At 42.2% G+C, this 25,930-nt stretch overlaps 1 protein-coding gene across 2 annotated transcripts; it reads right to left on the minus strand.

The window, feature by feature from the left end:
* Positions 1-1,079: 1,079 nt before the first annotated feature.
* Positions 1,080-25,930, minus strand: optc (opticin). Of its 2 annotated transcripts, none has more exons than XM_023424688.2 (7): positions 25,798-25,930; positions 12,529-12,753; positions 10,736-10,892; positions 10,063-10,221; positions 9,767-9,969; positions 8,004-8,099; positions 1,080-1,916 (listed from the first exon to the last, which is right to left on the minus strand). In XM_023424688.2, exons 2-7 carry the CDS (start codon positions 12,742-12,744, stop codon positions 1,749-1,751), a joined length of 999 nt encoding a protein of 332 aa, XP_023280456.1. In that variant the 5' UTR covers positions 12,745-12,753; positions 25,798-25,930; the 3' UTR covers positions 1,080-1,748. The 2 variants fall into 2 exon arrangements, with proteins under 2 accessions (XP_023280456.1, XP_023280455.1); XM_023424687.2 differs by having other exon boundaries at positions 12,529-12,756.

Below are 25,930 nucleotides of genomic sequence, written 5' to 3' on the forward strand. Positions count from 1 at the left end.
CTGATCATTTTGGCTGTGTTACAGCTGAAGGTATGGATTTCTGCAAGAAAGTGTCTTTTTTGACATATTTTTAAAATCTAATGTCAGTTACTGTTACAGGTCTATTATACACTGGTAACACATTTTGTACCCTCTGGGGTTCCTCGCGTCCAAAAAGGACACACAAAGAAAATTATATAAAATCATCATATATCAATATTTTTTTCTGTTTTTTTTGCATAAATCTCTTAAACCACTTCAGTTCTGCTCAAACCTACCAAATGTTTATTAGTTTTCAGGATTTTAACCCTTTAAATGCCAGTTTGAAGACATGTTGCCTCTTGTTTTATTAAAAAAAACAACACAGAATATGAGATATTTCCCACATAATACATGATGGAGGGATGTGACATTGTTTTATATCAGAGTCTTTTATATCAAGACATTTCTCAAAACCAGAATATGATCAGGGTGACTTTTGAACACTGGAAAATCATGTACTCATCCCGGCAGTAGCCCCCGTGGCACTCAAAATTTCCCTGGAATTTTCTAGTTATTATTATTATTGTTATTATTATTATTATTATAAACAGAACCTTTTTTTTTAAGGATAAGGGATGATCAGGGTCAGTCATTAATAAAGTATTTCTACCAGTAGGTTTTTTAAACAACTTTCATTGGTCAACATCATGCCTGGCTGGTATGGTTTGAAAAATTTGACAGGATCAGTAAGGAGAGCAGAAATCTGAGAGCAAAGGTAGGGAGCAGAGCTCAGAGAAGCAGCCTGAGATTAAGGAGAAGAAAATACAAACTGAAGCTCATTTATCAGACAGCAGACAGTCTGTCTCAGAGAGGGGGGACACAATTTAAAAAAATCTGAACATAAAATTAAGAAATCAAGCTCTCAAAATGAAAGACCATGAATAAAAGACACTCTTAAATAAAGATGTGAGAGAAACTCCACACTCAAACACTAGATTATACATACGGGCAGAGATGAGCCCTCATGGACTTATTACCAAAGTCTTGGGGTGTGCAAGGACTATAGAACTGTGCTAGAGTCAAGAGGAATATATAGGAAAACACAGGAGGTAATGAAATCTATGAACATGAGTTTTATGTCATGTCACAGTATTTTGACAGTGGTGCACAATGCCCCTTGAACATGATCTTACAATCCAGAAACACTAACCTTGTATACATTCATATACAGCTGTTTGTTATTATGTGTTGAGGACATAAGGAAAAACAGAAAAAGAAGAATTTGAGTCTGAAAACATAACATGTCCTACAAAATTGATATATTGATCTAGCAATGACACAGCAAATGATGATGTTTCTGAATAACCCAGTAAAATATAAAGAGAGATAATCAAACCAAGACAGCTGAGTGTTCAAAGGGTTAAAAGAGGAGACTTTCGCTTAGTTTTCTTAGGTCTACAGAGCCTTTCAGTCTCTTTCAGGTCAAACTCCACTGATGAACCAAAAGCAGCAGCTGTTTGCAGTCTGATTAATCCACTGTACACCAGGTGGACACTAACATGACCTTACATGAATGATGATGTTGCTATGTTTCTATGGAAATGTGCAGCTGTTTTCTAACATATTAGTTCAATATTATTACAGTGAATATTTAGATAAAGCCTTGAGTGTTGACAACCCTGATTAATCCTTACCACAATACTAACACTAAACACACATTACATTCAAACAGCTTCTATTCTTGCATCATTTCTCTACTGGAGCTGAAACTATGGCTCAGGCAGGCGTCAGTGGCTCCCTACAGGCAGGCGAGGCAGGCAGACGTAGGCCTGGGCGAACAGGTTGATGTTCAGGGGGTTGCTGTCCAGGCGGATGTCCTCGAGGTTGCGGCGGATGAAGTTGCGATCGTGACGGTCACAGAAGGTGTCCTCCTGCAGAGACTGGATGTTGTTGTCCTGATTGTGAGGAAGAATTTTTAACACTCAACATCTGGGTTGGCTCTGTGTAGTGTAATTAATATTGCAAAATTCATTTATCTGTGTTGTCTTGACATCCAAGCAATCCCTGTATTGTGTTGTTCTGTGATGTACTGTGTTATAGTGTAGTATACTGTGTTACATTGTGTGTTATTGGGTTATACTGCGTAATACTGAGTTATACCATGTTGTACTGTGTTGTTCTGTGTTGCTCTGTGTTGTACTGTGTTGTACTGTATTATACTATTTTGTACTGTGTTCTACTGTGTTCTACTCTGTTGTATTGTGGTGTACTGTGTTATACTGTGTTGTATTGTGTTGTACTGTGTTATTGTCAGGCCCCGTCTGGATAGTTCAGTTACCTTTTTGTTTCTCCTAGTGTTGTTTGTCTCGTACTTCCTATTTTACTTTGATACTCAGCTCTTCAGGTCCTTTACTGTCTGCCCAAGTGTGTTTCCCTCCTGTGTGATTTCCTGCCCTGCCATAATTTGTTGCACCTGTAACTCATTGTCTCCCCTCATGAATATATAGTCTTTGTGTCCCCTTCCTTCTGTGCCAGTTCGTCTTGTTCCCTCGTGACAGCGTTCCAGCATTTTTCCTTGTGAGTTTCTTAGAGCCAGTAGTTTCCTGACCTGTTTTTGCCTTTTGACCTTGCCTTTTGCCTGCTGATTTGGACACTGTTGCCCTTCTGACTAATCACCTGTGTACCGACCTCGTTCTGATTAAAAGGACTGATGTTTAAACTGAGACTGTGTCTGCGTTTGAGTCCAAGCCTGTGGTTCAGCAGGAACAGTTATATTGTGTTGTACTGTGTTGTACAGTGTTGTACTTTGGTGTACTGTGATGTATTGTTATGTACTGTGTTGACATTGCAGCTACCCGACAGGTACTGTCGGAGGTGCGTCAGGCGGAAACGCCCTGCAGGCAGCCATCACCTGTGCTTGCATTTAGTTCCTCTGGGACACCAGTGACCACTGCGAACAGGGCAGTTGGCATCCAGGAAAGACTGGAGGACGGTCAGGTAAGACTGACTGGCAGCAGGAAAGAATGCACTGGGTGTGGACGGGCCAGTTACCCACTCCACAGGTCCTCGTCAAGATGGACACCCCAACCAACTACGAGCACAAATAAGAAAAATCAGCCCGAAGGTCCACAGAGAGGCGGGATGGAAGATGGACCAAATAGGACAGACAACATGGTATCAACTGGAACGACAATCACGAACGAGCAACGGATCCTGAGAAAATGTAGCTGTGGGTGGTCGAAAGTGACGACTCATAGGGGCCTGCGTATCCACCAGGGGAAGGACGAAGTGTGGAGGAACGAGCCACATGCAATCTTGCACTGCACCAGCAGATCAGACAAGCAGGAGACAGAGCCAGGTTGAGCACCACAGTGCTGCTGTTTCCAATATTGCAGATTGCCAGGGGGAAGAAGAGCACCTTTCCCAGCAGCAGGAGCACAGACAACACCCAGTGCCCACCCCACAGAATGAGCATCAGGAGGAGACCCCTAGCAGTGAACCCCCGACACAAGCAAGAAGGGAGAGACCAACCAGACAACCCAAAGTCAAGTGGCCCAAAGCCAGTGACAAAGAGGCGTGGAGAAGTCTTGACCAAGACCTGCATACCATCCTTGGAAAATCTCTGCAAGGGAGCGCAACCACCAAGCTGAACCTCTTCGGTAACATCATATACGAAGAAGGCAGGGAGAGATTTGGAGAAATGGTGCGAAGGAAGAAGACCCCCAGGGAGCCAGGGATCCGAGAGAAGGAGAAACTCAAGCTGGTAAAGGAGAGGCGGTCACTCAGGAAGGCCTGGAGGAAAGCTGACGAGAATGAGAGAGAAGGTCTGAAGGCACTCTGGGTCCAAATCAGAGACAGGCTGGCGACCTTGCGGAGGGCTGAGTGGATCCGGAGACAGAGAAGCAAGAAAGAGAAAGAGAGAGCGAGGTTCTTCCGGGACCCCTTCAATTTTGCCAAGAGCCTACTTGAGGAGAAAAAGAATGGGAAGTTGGAAACCACTGCACAGGAGCTCGAGGAGCACATGAAAAGACAGCTAGGTGACAAGGAGAAGAACTTTCCACTTGGTTCACCAGGACACGTGCCCCGCCCTGCTGAGCCTGAATCTCAGTTGGACACAACACCACCAAGGTAGGCTGAGATCAGGCAGGTGGTAGACAAGGCAAGATCCGTCTCAGCGCCAGGTCTGAATGGCGTGCCATACAGGGTATATAAGAGCTGCCCGATGGTGCTGAAGCTCCTTTGGAAACTGATGAGAGTTGCCTGGAAGACACAAGCCATCCCATCAGAGTGGACCAAAGCAGTGACTACCTTTATCCCAAAAGAGCAGGATTCCCGTAATATCAACCAGTTCAGAGGAATTGCTCTACTGAATGTGGAAGGGAAGGTTTTCTTCTCAGTGGTGGTGAAGAGAATGACCAGCTATGTCCTAGAAAACAGCTATATTGACACCAGCTGCCAGAAAGCAGGCATCCCAGGATTCCCTGGCTGTGTGGAACACTAAATCATGATTTGGGACCAGATTCAGACAGCCAAGCGCGAGAAGTCAGACCAGCATGTTGTCTGGCTGGATCTGGAAAACGCCTACGGTTCTGTCCCACACCAGCTTATCACCTTTGCCTTAGAGTTCTTCCATATCCCAACCTGCATCCAAAGACTGGTATCCAACTACTTCAGCAGTTTCCAAGTCTGTTACACTACACAGGAAGCTACCACTAGCTGGCATCAGCTCGAGAAAGGCATTGCAATGGGTTGCTCAATCTCTCCCATCCTCTTTATGGCAGCCTTTGAGGTAATTGAAATTGGCGGCAGGCAGATGGTCCAAGGAGTAAAATCACAGTCTGGCCAACGACTACCAGTTTGCGGAGTTACATTGATGATGTAACAAGCCTTCTCCAAACAGCGGCATGTACTGCCAGGCTCCTAAAGAGGTTTGAGGAGCTCCTCGGATGGGCCAGAATGAGAATCAAACCAGCAAAGTCTTGCAGTCTCTCAATCCGGAAAGGAGCCAGGAACAACCTCATCTTCTTCACAGTGGATGGAGTAAGGATTCCACTGCTGGCATAACAACCTGTCCAAAGCTTGGGAAGACTGTATACGGCTGATCTGTCTGACACCCACATGCCTGCCACCATCATGGAACAGCTTTCTGACGGCCTGGAGAGGATTGACAAGAGCCACCTCCCAGGGAAGCTTAAAGTCTGGTGCTACCAATTCACCCTCTATCAGCGTCTGATGTGGCCCTTGAAGCTGTGTGAGATCACTACATCCACAGTACTGAGGCTGGATGCCAAGGCCAACAGTTTCATTCGCAAGTGGCTTGGTTTACCCCGGAGCCTCTCCAACATAGGTCTGTTTGGGAAAAACAATCTCCAGCTGCCACAGTCCATCAACCTGGGCTACAGACAGGAGAAGGCGAGGCTCGTAGTAGAGCTGAGAGACTCAACTGACCCGTTTGTAAAAAACACCAAGGCACCGGTTCAAACATGACGCAAGTGGAAGGCCGAAGAGGCTGTCGACTAGGCCATCAGCAGGCTGATGCACAGAGAAGTTGTTGACAGGACACAGTCAGGGAGAGCTGGTTTGGGGTCCAAAGCCAGAAGAAAGGAGAGGAAAGACCTGGTGATTGAAGAGGTGGTCATGAGCAAGGAGGAGCAGTACAAGGTCAGAGCACTCAGCCAGCGGCAACAAGGACGTTGGACAACCTGGGCAGGAGTAGTCGACAGGACCATCAAGTGGTCCGACATGTGGAAGATGCCTCAAGCAAGGTTAAGTTTCCTCATTCGGGCCACTTACAACACCCTCCCCAGCCGCAGCAATCTGAGTCGGTGGTACGGCTCAGAGGAAAACTGTCACAAGTCCACAGCACATCCTGTCCAGTTGCAAAACAGCTCTGTCTCAGGGTCGCTACAGGTGGCGGCACGACCAGGTCCTGCGGAAGCTGGCAGAAGTCCTCAAGGAACGAAGGCTGGAAGCTGCCAAAGACCATCCCTCAACAGTACGGAAGCTGATCCATATTGTAGGACAAGGGGCAGGGGCTCAGAACATCACCCAGAGGGAGAGAAGATCACTGCTATCACCTGGATGTGACTGGAACTTAAGAGTGGACCTTGACCGGCAGCTCAAGTTCCCGCCAGAGATAATCACGACCTTTCTGAGACCAGACATCATCCTGTGGTCCCCCTCGGCCAAAACAGTGATCCTGGCAGAGCTCACAGTCCCTTGGGAGGAAGGACTGGAGGCAACATTCGAAAGAAAGAAGGCGAAATACACCGAGCTGGCAGCTGAGTGTCAAGAAGCAGGGTGGGCGACCGTTATCTGCCCTACGGAAGTTGGCTGCAGGGGGTTTATTGGAACATCCATCCAGCATCTCCTGAGGAGCATCGGAGTGACCGGGCCAAAGCTGAATAAGGCATCCAAGGAATTGGCAGAGGAGGCAGAAAGAGCCAGCTTCTGGCTGTGGCTGAGAAGGAAGGATATGTCAAAGGTCCTAGGGGTAGCTGCAGGGGGGGCGGCAGGGAGACGTCCCTGCCATTGCTCCACCACCACGAGATGTTCCGGGAATAATGGAGCGAAACATCAATGAAGGGTGGCTCCTGGCTGATGACCCTGCAGCTACCCCACAGGCACCGTCATAGGTGCGTCAGGCGGAAACGCCCCGCTGGCAGCCATCACCTGTGCTTGCATTTAGATCAGTGGCGGCTGCTGGTCTTATAAGGAGGGGAAGCTCATTTTCGGCCTACATCATAAAATGTGTCCGTTTATTTATATGTAAATTCGCAGTGACAGAAGAGAGTGGCCAAACACAACGTTAGTCGTTTTTAACAAAGACAAAGTCGCTGAGGATCAGTAACGTCTCCAGATCAACTCCGAACAACGGAATGAAAAACTTGAAAACTGCTCCAGTGGATGCTTATACTTCAAGATCGCTGATTCGCTCATTTCGCTGTCAATCAAAAAGGGACTCAGCCTCAGACAGATCATCCAATCATCATGCAGAAGCCGAGCGTCCGGGCCAGCCCACTGCCCCATAGACCCCCAGAGACGCTGAGCGTCCGATGGGCGGGACAAAGCCCAGCATTTATCCAATGACCGTCTAGTTTCGCTGCAGTGGAACAACCCACTCCATGCTTCCCCACTGAAGCCAGTAGACGCTCGGCGTCTACACTGTGTAAAGCGCTGTGGCGCTGCGGGATGAATGAGAAGGAAGTCATGTCGGTTACCTGTGATAAGTAGCTGATTCTGAACAAAAGATGAACGTGTTCTAGCGCATATTTAGTCAATGAAATGTTCACACAACAGAACATATTTGACCACTTATTTTGTGGACATTTTAGGGGAAGCTGAGCTTCCCTTGCAGTCTTAGAGCAATCGCCACTTAGATACGTTGTTGTGAAGTGTTGTATTGTGTTATTCTGTGTTGTATTGTGTTGTACTGTTTTGTACTGTGTTATAATATATTGTACTGTGTTATACTTTGATGTACTGTGTTGTACTGTGTTGTACTATGTTATACCGTATGGTACTGTGTTATACTGTGTCATACTGTGTTGAACTATGTCATACTGGGTTATACTGGTTTGTACTGTGTTGTACTATGTTACACTGTGTTTCACTTTGTTGTACTATGTTGTACTGTGTTGTTCTGTGTTTTACAGTGTAACACATTGCAACAGTGTTATACTATGTGGTATTTTGTTGTACTGTGTTGTACTGTTTTATACTGTATTGTACTGTTTTTCACTGTGTTGTACTGAATTATACTGTGTTGAACGGTGTTGTACTATATTATACAGTGTTGTACTATGTTGTACTCTGTTGCACTTTGTTATATTGTGCTGTACTTATCTTGGGCTGTTATGCTATCTTGTAATGCTTTATACTGTGTTATACTGTGTTATCCTTTGTTGTACTTTGTTGTACTGTTTTATAATGTGTTTTACTTTTTTGTACTGTGTTATACTGTGCAACAGCAGCTTGCTGTTTGTATTGTTGTTTTCCTCTAGAGACAATAAAGAAGAAGTGTGACATAGACATGCCCCTACCTGTAGGTGTAACACTCTCAGGCTCAGTGGAAGTGGAGTGGGAACATAATCCAGGTTGTTACTAGATAGGTAGAGGAATTCCAGATGGCTCATTTCCTGCATAGAGGAAGGACACAGCAACACATGAAAGTTTCCACAAGAGGGAACCTATACCCATGCATACATCTCCCATGTTTTTCCATCATGTGATCATTTTGTGGAGCAGCATGGCTGCAGTCCTGTGAAGATCAGAGGGAAGCAGTTGGCTCTCACTATTATTCATTAGGGGGCTGGTGTGTGTTTTATATTGCAACTGTCCACAGATACCTAGGTGTGTGCAGAATAGAGTCACAGGACACATATACAAGTACAGGTGTAGAAACTGAAGATTAATTTGATCTTACCCATTACCCATCCATCTTGTTTCTATAACATATACACATGCCTCACATACTGAATGAATTATTAAATGTGATGTTTATATTAACTATTGAGTACTCCAGTAATTTAGTACTCCAGTTCCATTAAGTCCATTAACTCTCAATAGACAGAAAAATGAATGGTAGGCGGGATGTGTTGTCAGTCTGTGTCTCTATTAGCCAGTAGACTTTGGTGTGACAATGTGACAAGCCAATGATTTTTTCTGGACATCCCTGAGCTTTCAGAGCAGCAGATAGACTTAGTAGAAAAATGGATTGAAACAGTGTGTGTTAGAGCCATTTTACTTTAATATGATGACTTTATTACATTGTTATGATATTATTGTTTGATTAATTACTTTGATGGGTGTAAGATAATTCACCTTATTATTTTGATATTATTTATGGACATGTATGGTTGAAAGTCTCCCCCTGCCGTCTTTTAATATGTATTGTATCCGGGACCAGGGAGTGACAAATCCTATAAATGAATGAGTAATTTGAGACAGGTGGGTTGAGCTCATGATGAGAAGGGGAGATCGGTAATGTCTTTTGACCACACAAGCAAGCTCTTTTGTTATTTTGTAAGGAGGAAGTTTAAGTTTATGATACTGAACGCAGCGCATTACAAAAATAAAGAGTGGCGAGTCAGAAACCGCATCCCCCGACAGAGGCAAGTGTCTATATTCCTAGAAAATATGCTAAGAAGACACTACAGTGTATGAGGCGGATCAGTGGGACACAGGTGAGTTCACAGGGAATAACATGTGAAGAAACCACCATGTTTATGTTTCAGCTACACATTTATGAATCTGTAGTTTCCATGAGGTGCAAAAATACTTCAGGGGGTGGTTTTATACACACTGATGTAAATTTAAATGCATAAAGATAGCAGCTGGTTCATATTACATATAAATCACAGTATCCTTCGAGCAGAAACAGGAACTAAAACCTGATGAACTTCAGGCAAAGGAAAAATCTTCTGAGATGGTTTTTGGTTTAAAATGAAAATAGGTCTGATTTCATTAACTAACTCCATATGATTACAGACACATATGTTGTCATGTAACTGGATTTCCATTCATAGACCACATGAGCTGAACTGTCTCCATGACAACAGAGTAATCTCTGCTCATCCTCTGCCAGTGACGGCTGAGACGAAAGTTCACCTGCTGCTGAGAAGATTCAGAGGTTAAAAGATCATCAGGTTATCTCTCTCTCTCAGACCTGACACACAACACTTTACTTACAGTCATTGTTTTCAAAGATACTGATTGAGACAAACAGATCTTCACGTGTGAAATTATTTGAAAAATCACAACATTAAATAATGTTTTTTTTTAAGTATATGTGCAGGATATTTACCTTGAAGCCCTCAGAGTGTAGCCCACGGTTGACCAGCTTGTTGTTGCGTAGATCTATGCGTCTCATGGTGACTGGCAGCTCAGGCAGGACCTGTATGTTGTTATCAGCCAACAATAACTCCTGGAGCTGAGTCAGGGAACGAAACACACCCTCATCCATCCCTGAGACCTGGTTCCCCGTTAGATCAATGGACTGGAGCTTATCTGATAAACAAAACTTTGTATGAGCCATGATGTACCAGTCGCCAATACTGTGGGTCCTAATAAGTACAGGGTGGGTGTACGGTGGGTCCTCACTGAGGTTCAGAAAGTCTGTGTTCTTCACATGGCGGATCTTGTTGAAGCGGCCATAAAAGTGAGTGGTGTCTTTGGGCAGGGGTGGGATCTGATCCATGCCTGTGTCATCACAGTACACACTCCCACCAATACACACACACAGTAGGCAGGTGGGCATACCTGCACATGCATAGAGAGTGGAGTTTTAACACACAGAAACACAATTAGCCACAATTAACCACATGGTCTGTCTAACTTCTAGGAATCTCTGTCTGTCTGTGTCTCTGTTTGTCTTTCAGTCAGGCTCTGTCTGGCTGTTTGTCTGATTCTCTGTGTCTCTGTCTGTCTGACTGTCTGTGTCTCTGTCTGTCCGTCTGATTCTCTGTGTCTCTGTCTGTCTGACTGTCTGTGTCTCTGTCTGTCCATCTGTCCATCTGTCCATCTGACTGTCTGACTGAGGACCAGAGGAACTGCAGTCTGGACTGGGAAGTGTTTCAGACAAGCAGTTGTCAATACCCTAACCCTAACATGAACTGTGATGTCATTAGTGGTCACAGAGTATTAGATTTGTAATAAACCATTCCTCCCATCAGTCTACTGACATTTCATTATAGTCAGACAGGTTTATACAATTGCTGACGACTGCTGAACTCTGCTGATAGTAGATAAACAACCAACTGATGCTCTGACCTACCCAAACCAGTCTCAGGACCAAAGAGTCCTGGTCCCTTGAAGTCCAGGGAGATGGGAGCTGGGGGCAGGGTGGGCACAGTCTTCTCCTCCTCATAATGCTGAGCCGTGGACTGGGAGGCTGGGGAGGGGGTGTCTGGTGCTATGGTGCCCACCTCGATCTGTCCTTCCAGTAGGGAGTAGAGAGATGAAGACAGTTCAAATCACATTATTTTATATGAATGGTGCAGATATTTATTACTTTGTAGGTAAATCTTTTTGTTACACCTGCATCATCACATTCATATTATACGGGCAATAAGCATTGTGGCTCCATCCACCTGTTTTTCTGCCTCACTGTTTAATCTATGATACACATGAACGGTAGTGGACTGATGCTGACTCACTCTACATGAATAACACTTAAACAAAAGATGTGGAGGAGTTGGTCAAACTGTGGAGTCTGCTTGGTTGACATCATCTCTCTGATCTGAGAAGAGTCTGTAGAGGTTGGAATCCTCCAGAGGTGAGTTCTTCACTTCTTCTTGATTATCCCCCTGCAAGTGAATTTCTTGATCTTCTTTACTTTTTTTTCAATATACAGTTTTTCAGTTTGTTTGTGATGAATTTTAAAAGTTCAAACTTAGCTACACCATTCATTATATCTGTGTCATCAGATCTAGAGAGCAGAAAGTTACCACTGCTTTCTTAGATCCAGAGGAGAAATGCTCCTGCATAGATTTAAGGAGAAGTTGCATTTTTGCTCTGCGTGTGGAGAGGTTCAACAGGTTGTGATTCTGATCATGTAAGAGAGAGACCTGCTTGTCAAGAGTCAATCTTTTTTGCACTGACCAAGTCAAAGCATTCATACCCATGGGAAACTGGTGTGGTATCATTGTCCCTTGTGGGCATCTTAGGGGCAAAATTCAGAGAGAACATGTCCGCCTGTTCTAGTGGGAAACATTTAAAATTAATGGCTAAGCTGTACGCTCAAGACTCTGATGCATTTATTTCAACAAAAGATCAACATTCCTATAAACTTCCTTCTACAGGATAAAATGCATCAGTGACCTGACTGGTACTATCACAAACTGGGACAGGGGCTACAAGGGAAACCATCTTCAGAGGAATGTCTTCAGGTATTTGGTCATAAATCAAAGTAAAAGACAAATTAAACATTTTACCTGATGGTGCAAAGTGATTACAATGAATCCTAAAGTGGACATGGATGTGAATCAAATCAGAGTCTATCACAACCAACCAGTAGATGTTGAGAGATTTCACTGGATAAGTGAAAACTCTGACCTGTTGGTGACACTAGAGGCTAGATAACAGGGTCACAGTCATTAGGGTTCATCCTCTGGGAACCACAAATGTCTGGACAAATCTTATAGTAATACATCCAACATATTATTCAGTATGCACCAAAGCGATGGAACGACTGACCAACATGAGCTTTGTTGCTGTTAAACTGTATTTTCTTGACTTTCTCTGACTGATGTTCAGTTGAAGGGTCTTTTTATGAACTGTATATATGAATTGATTTTAAAAACATGCAAAGAGATTTCAATACTTCTTTCAGCCTTGCGCAGTGTCAGTGTCTGCCTCTTGGGCTGCAGAGCTTATATATAACTGAAGGCAGATCAAAGAAGCATGTCAACCTCTCTTCTCTCATTAAGCAGCTGGACAGTCAGAGGACAATGATATTCTCTTTGGTAACAACTAAAGTTACCTGCTCTCCTCACAAGCAAAGACAGAGTATTAATAGTAATGTTCTATCACAGTTACTACAAACATGAATATCCTGTTCTCCCTCACCTCTTGGTCCAAGTCATCATAATCATAACTGTCTCCATAAATGTTGACGTCCAGATTCTCCCAGTCCTCACTGTTCAGGTCATAGTTCTCCACATCAAAAGCCTCATCATCTGGCTCACCCTGAGGGGCTGACATGCCAGGGCAGGGACTGAGGAAGACCATGACCATGACCAGAGCCACCATCAGGGACTGCAGAGACATCTTCAGCTCAAACATGAAGACAACCTGCTGACATCAAGAGAGGAGAAGGGTCAGTATGTTACTGTTACTCTCACAGAGCCACAAGAGATCACTGAAGATATGTCCATGACATGTCACCAGACTCAGTGTTTAGACTTATTTAAGTAATAAAACATGGAAAATCCAAATAATTCCATATTTCTGGTGTCTGTTCAGAGTTTTTTCAGTTGTTATGTTAGGGGGCAGCTGTGTCTCAGGAGGTAGAGCAGGTCTTCCCCTAATCTGAGGATTGGAGGTTCAAATTGCAGCTCCTCCAGTTTATATGTTGAAGTGTCCTTGGTTAGCCGTCCTTAGACCGCTCTCCTCTCCTGGCTGTTGGTGCTTCAGTCCAGAAGTTTTGGATCTGAATCCTCAGGAGTCCCAGTCCCCCATGTGAATTTGTTTTTGTCTAGTCTGTCAGGTACAGGTCCTCATGGTGGAGAGGACGTCGTGTGGCTCAGTTGTTTGATGTCCCTTGTCATATTCCTTATTTACAGTCTATAATGTTGTCATCCTGATTGTCTTTACTGTAAATCTCCTGTATGCTCTGTTCTGTACATATTGACATCTGTTGTCTAGTCTGTCCTGGAACAGGGATCATCCTCATTTGCGTTCCCTGAGGTTTCTTCCATACTTTCTCCCATTAAAGGGTTTTTTGGGGAGTTTTTCATTGTCCAGAGAGCCAGAGCACAGAGGGTCTGAGGAGAGAGGGTCAGAGGACTTTTTATGTGACAAAACCATGGTAAATAAAACGTGAATCATAGAAGTGGATTTTTACAGTTTAAAACACCTCTGGAGAGAGACTGTAATGACACTAGTGGAGGTATAAACAATGGGGGTCTGAAGCGTATTGGGCTTCTACCAGGAATGTGGTGAACATGCTTCAAATCCAAGTCCTCCTGTTCACAAAATCCCATTCTTTTCTTTTTTTGAACAGAGATTATTTGGTATATATACCCTAAAATGTGCATATCCACCTTTGTCATGGTGTCAGTAATTTTATTGAAAAAAGTCAGTAGCAAGCAAAGTATAACAAAATTATAGGATTATTCTACATACACTATAAAAACTATGAAAAAACTATTAAAAACCATTCAATCAAATTAATATTTTCTTTGGTATTCATGTCATATAATGCAACGATGCAATGATGATTGCTGGGTAATATGTGTATATTGTTGCCCAAAAGTCTATATTTGATCATGTGACAAGACGACAAGACTCCGCCCAGGTGAAATGCAAAATCTGTCAAGACTGACAAGCTGAGCTGCAAGGCAAGCCAAATGAGCAGTCATGCCATTTAAACACAAAAGTGGTTGCAAGAAAAGACAGGAGAGAGCAGAACAGGAGTAGAAGGTTGCAAAGCTCCCTAAATTAGATTATTTTGTTTTGTTTTTCTTTTTACAAACACTCACCATCCCACGGACAAGCCCCCTCCTAGCAGCAGTAGTACCTCAGTGGTGTGTCAACAGACATGCAGCAGATAACCTTAGAAGCGTCAGTCTAAATAATCATCATTTGGCTATTGTGTTAGATGTAAATTTTAAGAGAAGGCATACATGTTTTTTTTACTTGGACATGTATTATTTAATTGTAACGTTATGCTAAGTTGTAAGCTACTAGTAAATTAATGTCTCTACCAGGTCAGCCTATGAATTATTGTATTATTCTATAAACTATTCCTAGCCCTAGATAACCATTAATATTTCCATATTATCGGTTGCAGGCCTAACCAGTCAGAACCATCAGTTTAGTTGCAGTCAGTATCTCAAGCGACCCAACCCAAACAGCAACACCTACTGGAGATGATAGAAGCCAGGACCAGGTTGAGGTGACACCAGTCTGCTCTTGTTCTGAACAAAAGCAGACTGGTGTCGTCTTGTTCTGAACAAGAGCAGGAGGACCAGCCACAACCACAGCCACTTCAGCCTTACCCCACAGATAGGGGACATTTTGATGAAAATACTTTAGATCCTGTATATAAAATGTTACATCATAACTACAGGGTCTTGTAAACCTAGTGGTCCTTTCCCCAGAAATCAACATAATCGTTGTTTTTCAGAAGGGTTTTATCACAAAAAAAAAAGCCGGCATCAAACTGCCATGCAGCTGGCTTTGCTAATCTCCAAAATTGGATTGTGTATACTGTGAGTCCTGCTGGTTATTGGGAGACTGCAGTTCACCCCACTTCATCAATGCATGGGTGAAGGGAGTTAGAGATTGGGGGCATTAGTCTGAAAAAATTGAACTACACGAGTCCTCTCAGTTACATGTTGGAGTCTGTGTGGTGTATGAACAGTGGAAACTCCATGGCATCACTGATGCACAGCTGGAGAGGGACATGCGTAATGCAGTGCTCTTTTGGAGACAAGTGCTGGAGCACATTGTGAATGTGACGCTAACACTTGCTTCTTGACTGGCAGCCCAAGGGCCCATCATAATAGCTTACACTGGGACCCGTCGTTTCTAACTTACGCTACTATTAGTGTCCAAAAACATAAGAAGTTCACAAACACATTGAAACACCACACACCACTCCACTCCTGCTACTAACTCAGCAGTTAAGTGTTAGAAACAACATCATTTTATTAAAGAGGTAGAAATATACATTATGCAAACTGCCATGTCCATTATGACAGGAACAAGCAGGTCATCCACTTGTATTTGGAGACTGGTCTTTATTTGTGTGGATCACCCCCAGTCAGAGCATTACAGCATGCCATTGGTTTATTAACCCAGTGACCTATGATGTAATTTTACCAAAAAAAGGTTGATCAGAGAGAAACCCGTCTGAAGAAGAATGAAAGACAAAGAACAAAGGACAATGTTTTCTTCATTACCACTGACCTCAGTTTTATTCTAAGATACCTCAGTCCTTATCTTCTTTTTTGTGTATTTATTTTTATTATTTTCATAACAAAGAAAGAAGAGAAAAAAACAAAAACAAAAAAAAACCCAAAAAGAAGCAAATACATATTAACAGTAGTTGGTGGTGCTACACAGAACCGTACAGATTTATGACAGAGGTTTTTGACATGCGACAAACAGGACATAGAACATAGGTAATGGCGCAGTGACAGAATAGCACTACTTCAGTTTTTAGACATTAAATCGAGAAAAGGCTGCCAGATTTTAAAAAAGACTTCCTCTTTAGCAGACATAATGTACCTGATTTTCTCCAAGTGTAATACATTTCCCAACTCTCTCAGCCACATTTCAAATGTAGGAGACCTCTCACATTTCCAAGATTGCAAAATTAATTTTCTGGCTAACAATGTTGAGAGGAAAATAGCCTTAGCTTCACAACCACTTTTCACACTATCTGGGTTGGCCACCCCAAACAACATGGTGAATGGGTCTGGGTGACATGGATGATTAAAGGCCTTAGTGAAAAAGTCAAACAAGGAGCCCCAGAATGATTGTAGCTTATGACATGACAAAAATAAGTGGGATAGTGTTCCTTCTTCACTTCGACACTTAATACATTGGGATGACACATCTGGAAATATTTTTTGCAACTTGGAGGGAGAATAGTGTAGTCTATGTACTACCTTGAATTGTATCAAATTATGTCTTGCATTGATTGAGCTATCATGGATGTTCTTAATACAATTCTCCCACATCTCATCTGAGATTTCCCTATCCAATTCTCTCCCCCAAGCCTCTTTAAATGGGTCTGACGATGTGTTATTCACATTCTGTATGATACCATAGAATTTAGATATTGCCCCTCTCGTATATGGTTTGAGTTGAGAGAAACTATCTAATGCTACGTGCTGTGGTTTACGTTCATATTGTGGAACATGAGTTTTCACAAAATGCCTCAACTGTAGGAATCGGAAAAAGTGGGAAGTTGGTAGCTGAAATGTCTGCTGTAACTGCTGAAAGGAGGCCAAATGACCCCCAATATAAACATTTCTCAAAGTGATAATACCCTTCTCTCTCCAGTTTGAGAAAACTACATCATCCAGTGCAGGTTTAAAAGCACGGTTACAGCAAATAGGAGAATCCAAATAAACTTTGGGTGTTTTCAGAGTTGTTGTTACCTGTTTCCATATCTTTAAAGAGTTGCAAATTATCGGGTTATCATTATACAAGTGCTTCTTAATCTTTATTGGGCTGTTAATAAGTGCTGGTAGAGAGGTGCGCTGACAGGAGAGGTGTTCAATTTGTAACCATGCAGGCATCTCCTCCAGGTTATTGCCTGGTAAACACTCCATCCAAAACGAAAAAATCTTTAAATGAGCAGCCAAATAATAGTATTTGAATTGAGGCAGGGCAAAACCTCCCTCGGACCGACTTTTAATAAGATGTTTCTTCGAGATCCTAGGTATTTTGCCGGACCAAACAAAGGATGATATAATAGAATCCAGCTTCCTGAAATGATTTTGAGGGATGCATACTGGGATAGATTGGAATATATAAAGAAACCTTGGCAAGAGCACCATCTTGATGGCGTTAATACGCCCTACCATTGATATAGGTAAAGTGTTCCAGAGCTGTATATTCCTCTCCAACTGATCAATTTTCTCATCCCAGTTATGTCGTAGTAGCTGACTCAACTTCCTTGTGACTATAATACCCAGACTTGTGAACTTTTCTGATACAATTCTAAATGGAGTTGTCTTGAGGAATGTCCTATCTACTGAATTTGACAATGGCATTAGTTCACTTTTACCCCAATTTATCTTGTAACCTGAGAATGAGCCAAATTTATTTATTAACTGCAGCAGTGGAGGTATAGAGGCCTTGGGATCTGAAATAAATAGTACAACGTCATCAGCGTAGGCCGAGATCTTATGTTGAGTTTCTAGATGTGTTATAGGGTGTATTTCAGGGCTAGAGCGTATATAGGAGGCTAATGGTTCCAGAGACAGAGCAAAGATAAATGGAGACAGAGGATCCCCTTGGCGTGTACCTCGATATAGCCGAAAAGGACCGGATTTATTTAGGTTTGTGATTACAGAGGCTGTGGGTTCCTTGATTAATATCCTGATCCATTTAATGAACGAATTGCCCAATCCAAATCTTACCAACACAGACAGCATATATGGCCATTCTACCTGGTCAAAAGCTTTTTCGGCATCGAGGGATATTATAACCGAATCTTCCATGTCGCGAAGAGGACTATATAGTATGTTAAATAGTCTTCTCATGTTAAAGTATATATGTCGATCAGGGATAAACCCTGTCTGATCTGGGTGAATGATTCTGGAAATATGCCTGTTGAGACGGTTAGCTAAAATTTATCTTAATAATTTTGTTTCCAACGGGAGAAGAGAGACAGGTCTATATGAGGAGACGTTTGTGGGGTCCCGGTCCTTTTTCAGCAGTAGAGCAATATTGCCCTGATATAGTGTGTTGGTTAAGGAGCCCACTTCCCTAGAGCGATAAAACATACGGAGGATTAAAGGTGCCAGCAAAAAGCTGTAAGCCTTATAAAATTCTGCCCCAAACCCATCAGGCCCAGGAGCCTTATTATTTGGGAACGGGGCTATTGCTGCTTTAACTTCATCTAGCGTGATCTCAGCATCTAACTCTGCTGCAGCATCCTGATCAAGTTTGGGTAGATCACACTTCTCCAGGAACTCATTAATCTCATCCTGACTAGTAGTATTGTTTGAGCTATATAGATTACGATAAAAATCTTCGAAGCATTTATTTATTCCCTGCTGATCTGTAACCATCTGTCCTCTTTTGTTCCTTATTCGGAGTATAGCCTGTGATGCCTGAGAGTGTCTCAGTTGCCTTGCCAGCAACCTATGTGGTTTATCGCCTAACTCAAATAATCTCTGCCTTGAGCTAACCATTTGAGAGCACACGCGTTTGGAAAGTATGGTATTGTACTCACACTTCAACTTGGTGATCTCACCCAAGGTGTCTGTTGTTGGTGTAGACTGGTAGGACTGTTCTAGCCGGCGTAATTCAGACTCCATGTCTTTCAAAGCTGCGTTCTGCTTTTTACTCTTCCACGATGTATATGAAATAATATGTCCTCTCATGACTTTAAACTATCCCATAAGACCGAGTCATCAACATCACCTTTATCATTTGCCTCAAGAAAAAATCTGATGTGCTCCTCCATACGTTTGTGAAAGACTTCATCTTTCAAAAGGGCAGCATCAAAGTGCCAATTTTTGCAGCCTGTTGTGCTCAAGTTTTCCACTTTTAGAGTTAAGGAAACAGGGCTATGATCTGAAACTAATATGGGATGATACGTGACATCAATCATTGCTGGAATAAGTTTTGAATCAAGGAAAAAATAATCGATGCGAGAATAAGATTTATGGACTGGAGAGAAGTAAGAAAACTCTTTACTAGTAGGAAACAACAACCTCCAAATATCCACGATATTTACGTTTTTGAGGACTGTATTTAAACACTGCCCTGATTTTGATTGTTGCAACGATTTTGAAATTTTTTTATCTAATCTTACATCGAGAACACAATTCATATCGCCCCCGATAATAACATTTGTTTGGGATAGAGCTGAATACTTCTCTAAAGAACTCTGGGCAGTCAAAGTTTGGACCATATATAATCACAAAAGTCAAAGTGGAACACAGGCTGCCAAACACTACTAGAAATCGACCATTGGGGTTTGCTATTGTCTTATTCTGGATAAAAGGTATGTTCCTCCTAAACAAAATCGCCACACCTCTGGCCTTAGCCCCAAAATTAGCCTGATACATCTGGCCCAGCCAGTTGGCACGTAGCACCATCTGGACCGAGCGTTTGGCATGAGTCTCTTGTAATAAAACAACATCGGGGTTTAATGATTTAAGATGAGTAAGAACCCTAGCCCTCTTCACTGGGTTGCCCAGGCCTTTTAGATTCCAGCTTAATATCTTAACTGTGCCATTGTGTGACTTGCTGCTGATATTATGTGCCATTCATACTCCTATCAACATGCTTTTTCTCTGTTAACATCCCAGCATAACATGTGTCCCTTATACCACCAACATAAAACATCAACAGTTTGAACGCCCTGAACAACTTACCCCCCCACCCCTTTGAACTTGACAGGCTTCCACAACTGAAACCCGTTTCAAATTTCCCTACTTTCCTTTGGTGCGTTGGCATCGCTCCTTTCCCTCCCAGGCTCCGCTCGAAAGACTCTATTGAAAGTACATGTTCATCCCTTTTTGGTGACCGTTGTTGTAAGGCGAGGAGGCGGATAACTTATCACGGAGAAAGTGTTCTGCTTCATCCAGGTTGTTGAAGATCTTGCTGACACCATCCACGGTCACACGAAATCTAGCCGGGTGAAGGAAGCCGTAGCAGAGGCTGGCCGCCTTGCACGTCTTGCAGACTTCATTAAACACTCTGCGTTGGTTGAGAACCTCCGCTGTCAGATCCGGGAAGATGAAAAGCTTCGTCCCATTGTATTGTAGCGGGGATTTCGTGCGGCAAGTTTGAGGATGAGCTCCCGGGTCTGGTAGTAGTGGAGTCTGACTATGAGCGGCCGTGGGTGAGCTCCGTCCGCCGGCTTCGGGCCCAGGGAACGGTGTGCTCGGTCCACGACCAACGTCGGATTTGTGAAATGTTCAGCCCCGAACAGAGCTGGAATCAGCTTGGTGATAAACTCCACTGGTTTACCTTTCTCTGCCCCTTCAGGGACACCGATGATTCTGGCGTTCAGATCGTCTAGGTTTTTGTACAACGTCTCCAGTGAAGTTAGTTTGCCATCGTGTTCATTTACGGCCTCCTCCATGTCACGTACCTTCCCTGTCACAGTAGCCAGAGTAGCTTGCATAGCGCCCATGGTGTCTGAGATGGTCGTGAATTTGGTTGTCACGTTTTCGCTCAAAGAGGTGATGGCTCTCATGTGGTCTGTTGTGGATGGCTTCAACTCCGTGCACGAGGAAGCTGCACCTAAGCCAGCTTCGTTTAGCTCAGTAGCTAACTTTCCGACTGTCTCACCCATTTCTCCGAGTCCATCGGTCGCTTTGTCATTCTTTTCCCCTCCTTTGTTGTTCCTTGTCTTCATCATCCTTTTATGTTGAACTTTAGCAAGTTTTAAAGTGTTATCTCAATGGGAAATTTATGTTTAAATAAAAATCGAGCAGAGCCTCCTAGGAACACAGCTACTCCATAGCACGCTGGCCACGCCCCCTTATCTTCTGCTAATAAGTTGTTGTGACTAGTTCATTTTAAGTCACACAGTGAATGAAGAAATGAAATGACAATCGATTCCCTTTTACTTCTTAAGTTCTCAAGTGACCCAGCTAGAAGAAAAAAGACTACACCTTTGTGACAGACACACATCTGATCGCTCACAGCACGATCATCAGACTGCTAATCATATTGATACTCTGCTGTTTCACACATAATATACATATATGTATAACAGTTAATATGAAACACACACGTGTATTATTCCTGTCTGTCATTATTAGTGGCATTAGGTTTATATGTTGTTTAATTTAATGATTTATGGTCATAGTGGAAAACGGATGTGCAAGTTTTAAAAGGTAAACTCTACAATTAAAAAATTCAAAAGTTCCATGGAAAATTACTCTCGTCTCCAAGTTGAAACACAGGAAAAGATAGGTGATGCCCCTGAAGCGTGCACCAGCCCCCAGGGGATAAAACAGTTGTGATCTTTTCACACATTGCTCTTATCTCCTTAGCTCCTCTTAGCCTTAAGTTCTAGGCTCTAAGCTCTTAGCAAACACTCTTAGCTCATAACTTTTAGCCACAGCCATTTTGCACTTCATCATTCTGTCCGCTTTCTTTATTGTTTCTTTGCCAGGTGCTCCAAGTAAAACATTTTTTTCTACACACGCGATCTTCTAATTTTATAAGCCAAGTAAAGATCAACTGAACCAACAGAAGTGCCTCAGAGTAATATTTGTAACTTTAATTATTATTACGTTTCATTTTCTTAAAGATTTTTGACAGTTTAAGAGTCATCTGGTCAACGCCAGTCTCCTCTAAAGTTATCCAGCCAAGTTAAGTTTGATTATGTTTATTTCACATCAACCCGCAAGAGACGCCAACAGATAACATATCTGCCCACAAGAAGCCTACCAGAAATCAAGAGTGCCTGAGACAGAAAGTCTCCTGGTAAACTCCACCAGAGCTGAACTGCTGAGACACCTCAGGGGGAGGCCACCTGGGTTCCAGCCAAGGGTCTCCAGCTACAGCACAACTCACAGTAGACTGGTCTTAACATTCTACTTATGATTGGGTTGATGTCGAAATATACATAGACAATATTTAATTATAAGGGGCCGTCAGGAACATTATCTAGAATTACCATGCATATACATATATGAAACAATACTCAATCACATACTATAGTGAAAACCTCACACACATACAAGTGAAAAGGTTTTACACACACTACTCTCACACCCAACTCAAAAATTCTACTCACACATACACAACTGAAAAGGTCTCATATATACTAGTGAAACCTTTTACACGTATTTCTGAAATCCTCTCACATAAACAACTGAATAAGAATGCGCTCACATACACAACTGAAAACCTCTCATAAAAACTAGTGAAACCTTTTACATGTACAACTGAAAAACTCTGACACACACAACTGAAAGATCTCATATACACAACTGGAACACTCTCATACACACACTGAAACACTCTCACACACACAACTGTAACGCTCTCATAAACACAACTGAAACGCTCTCATACACACAACTGAAACAATCACACACACAACTGAAAACTCACCCACAAACAACAGAAATCCTCACAAACATACAAATGAAATGCTTGCACACATACTACTAAAATGCTTTCATATACACAGCTGAAATGCTCCCTCATAATATTGTGATCAAGCAAGAAGATTTCAGTTGAAAGCCATAGAATGTATATAAAAATGAACGAAGGCTGTGGGGCTGAGAAGTGAAACCAATGCGGAAGTGACTTTAAGTGCAATACTACTGGGGGCTGGCTCCAAAAAAACTGTGGCTCCAATACACACCCATTCAAAAAAATGCCAACTTCTCAATTAAAATACTCAGTCAATTAAAAATTTACACAAATTCACACCTCTTGTTCAGTGTTCTTTAGATCCATCTGAAAATAATCATCTAATTAATTACATATTAGGCTTTAAAAACCCGTATTTTTGGGGGCATGCCTGGTTAATTGACATGGCTGGTCTGCAATGATTGATAAGCTTACAAGGCAGGTCAGGAGGTCAGTCACCGGAGGACAACTTAGATCGTGCGCATTGTATTGAAACAGTTGTGTTAAATTTCTATTATTTTCTCAATATTTGTTGATAGAGGAATTTTGCACCCATAGTTTTGCTGTTTTATTTCGTTTTAAGTTTTCAGTTCACACTAATTATGGCTCGTTCTTCGGTACTTACACACACATTAAAACTGTTAAATATTATAATTAAGAAAATAAACATTTACTTACCAAACTGGATAGATGCTGATATACAGTTTTTAATGTGTATGATGCACCCTAAAAGCTAGTACAATATTTTCCTATGTGTTTTGACAACAGAATGGGAGAAGGTTAACATCCAAATTGATATTAGAGTTAATGTGAATTATGGATGCACTTTGCCAACCTAGCTAGCTAGCTAGCTGATAATTTAGTGTTTGCTATGCTAGCCGTACCTGGTCCCAAACATGCAAACATTTGCAGGACAAGGATAAATACAATTTAACAATGAAGTTACTATGATGTTATTAGAAAAAAAATTGTCTGATTGAATTTTCCAACATACAGCAAAACATTCAGGTTTATCTCTTTAACTTATTTTCTGTCTCCTCTTCTCGCTGGTGTCTGATTGTATTGAGTATGTTACATCCTGTTTTATTTTGGTGTTTCCTGTTTCCTGCTGATTAGTGGGCTGAGTCTATATAGGCAGGTCCTCTTTGTTCAGCTCGCTCTCTCTACATCCTGCTGCAGCAGCACCTTTCTGGTGCTAGGTATCTGGTCTCCATTTATTCCTGCATTGTCCTTAAGTTACTGTAATAAATGCATATGCAGTACCTTCCTATTGATGTGGTGTCCATTATTATGTTCGGTGTTTGAGCCAGCCGTAACATAATAATGGGGGACCTCTCGCACAATGTATACAAGAACATCATCTTGTAGGGGTTTGTCATTTAATACTGTAAACAGCAGTCCTCAACTTCAGATATTCATGCGCCTATCCTGAAAGCTGGTATATGTGTGTCATTAACTGTGATCCACCATGGCTGAACTAAAGTGTTTGTCTTTTACTGTCATTCAAAGGTATCCACACTGAAAACTGAAGGACTGGTGCCTACAGAAGGAGGACCTCATGTAAGGACAAGTGAAACTGCATGGACTTCTTTAATTCTGAAATGGGCTGGGATGATGATGCCAGAAAACCACTTTCAGTTCAGCCTACTAGAATGAGAGAACATACGAGCTGTTTAGACATTTGTTTTGTTTATTATTCTCTGTCCTCAGTATTCACAGGTTCAATTTCTTGCCTTTTACTTCATTTCTACTGTTGTTGATAGATTATAGTAATAACATTTTAAGAACAGAATCTGTGCAGCTCTAGCACAGTCACCACCTTCCCAGGTGAAAGTATTTACCAATTTAACATCAAAAAGGTGTTCAGTAGGAAACAGCTTGAACATACCCACCAGAACTGCAACCTGGAGCAAAACGAGACACTCAATAGATGTGTGCTGCTGTTATGTATATATTCGCCTTACGCACTCTTTAGTGTGAATTGAAAATTACAGTTAAGATTTTGAAGGAGTTGTCAGTATAATACAGCTCATGTACATTGGTTCTATTCATAAATTAATTGTCATCAAAACAGTGTTTTATAAATAAACCTACTGTGATCAAATTGTACTGAGTATGTTTTTTTCATATTTACCGTATGCTTCATGATGAATCTAACGGGACACTTTGGTGAATGAGTGTTTTCATTGTAAATAAAATTGGTAAGTACATAAGATGTGGTGATCATCAGCTATATAGCCATAGTGTATAGCCATAACATGTTCTCTCCCACCATTGCCAACTCTTCACACAGCTCATTTCAATATTATTTTCATCTTTATGATTATTAATGTTGCTTTTACTCTGTAGATAGTAGTCTAGTTAATAAACTTCTTATTTACAGTCTGTCATTGTCCTGTCATGTTCTTTGAAGTAGAAACTGGAGATCCATTGAATAGAGAAGTCATGGCTTCTGATATGAGATTGATCACATTAATCAATTAAGTAATTCATCATTGTCCTACCTGAGAAATGGTTCCCCCATTTCAACGGGAGCAAATTCTAAATTATGGTGTTCACGCTACAATAATGAAATCGTGAACTGTTGCATGTGGAAGTGAGTGATGACAATATTTTCTTTTTAGCAGTGATCTGGACCATTACTCAGGTCTGAGACTGTTCAAATCTGAGCAGCGGTCCCTCCCTGATTAGTGAGCCAAAGGAGCATTGTTAGCTGTTTAGTCAGACTGCCAGAGGAATGTTTGTTTTGGAATATGACAGGACTGTGTGAGTGCTGGTCTACTGGGACAGTGGGTGCAGGCTGTTCACTGAGAGCTGTGGCTACACTGATACTTATATCCACTATAAGCAGACTGCTGCAGTCATCTGAATGAGGTCCATCAGGACCACTGACACTCACCCTACAGACTGGAGCTGCAGATAAAGAACCTACAACTTTAGATACTAATGTTCACATTCATTCTTCACTGAACTAAGACCTGTATGAAACTAGAACAGGTCTTAATCTGGTTCCGCTGTAATCCGTCTGCACACAGGAGGAATTCCAGCAGAGATTAAATCAGGCTCTGGAAATCAAAAATATCTGCTGGCTACTTCCAGCAGACATATACCTGAATGGATTTTCTTTTTAACATCCAGGATCAGTGTTTGAACAGGAACAGTGTACTAACAGGAAAAGCATATAGGAACACTGTATGAACAGGAACAGTGTATGAGCAGGAACGGTGTATTAACAAGAACAGTGTATTAACAGGAACAGTTTATGAACTGGAACAATATACTGACCATCATGCTGAATAACTGGAAACAAAATGATGAACTTACTGTTTGTTTCTGCTCTTCACTCCTGAAGACTCCACAAACCTTCAGTCCTCCTGTAGGTGTAATGGGTGCTTTGTCCCCTGACGGCTCCCAGACTGGTCCCAGAGTCCCCAGGGGCCCCTGTTGTTCACTTGGC

This window comes from Seriola lalandi, unplaced genomic scaffold (assembly GCF_002814215.2).
Source record: "Seriola lalandi dorsalis isolate HSWRI2012SDOR001 ecotype SW California unplaced genomic scaffold, Sedor1 jcf7180002054748, whole genome shotgun sequence".
In the NCBI taxonomy this organism is placed as follows: Eukaryota; Metazoa; Chordata; class Actinopteri; order Carangiformes; family Carangidae; genus Seriola; species Seriola lalandi.

Coding starts and splice junctions, on each gene's coding strand:
- optc (XM_023424688.2), bottom strand. CDS start 12,744: ATGTTTGAGCTGAAGATGTCTCTGCAGTCCCTGATGGTGGCTCTGGTC. Junction 9,970..10,062: donor CACAGACTTTCTGAACCTCA/GTGAGGACCCAC, acceptor TTTGTTTATCAG/ATAAGCTCCAGTCCATTGAT. Junction 1,917..8,003: donor TGAGAGTGTTACACCTACAG/GTAGGGGCATGT, acceptor CCTCACAATCAG/GACAACAACATCCAGTCTCT.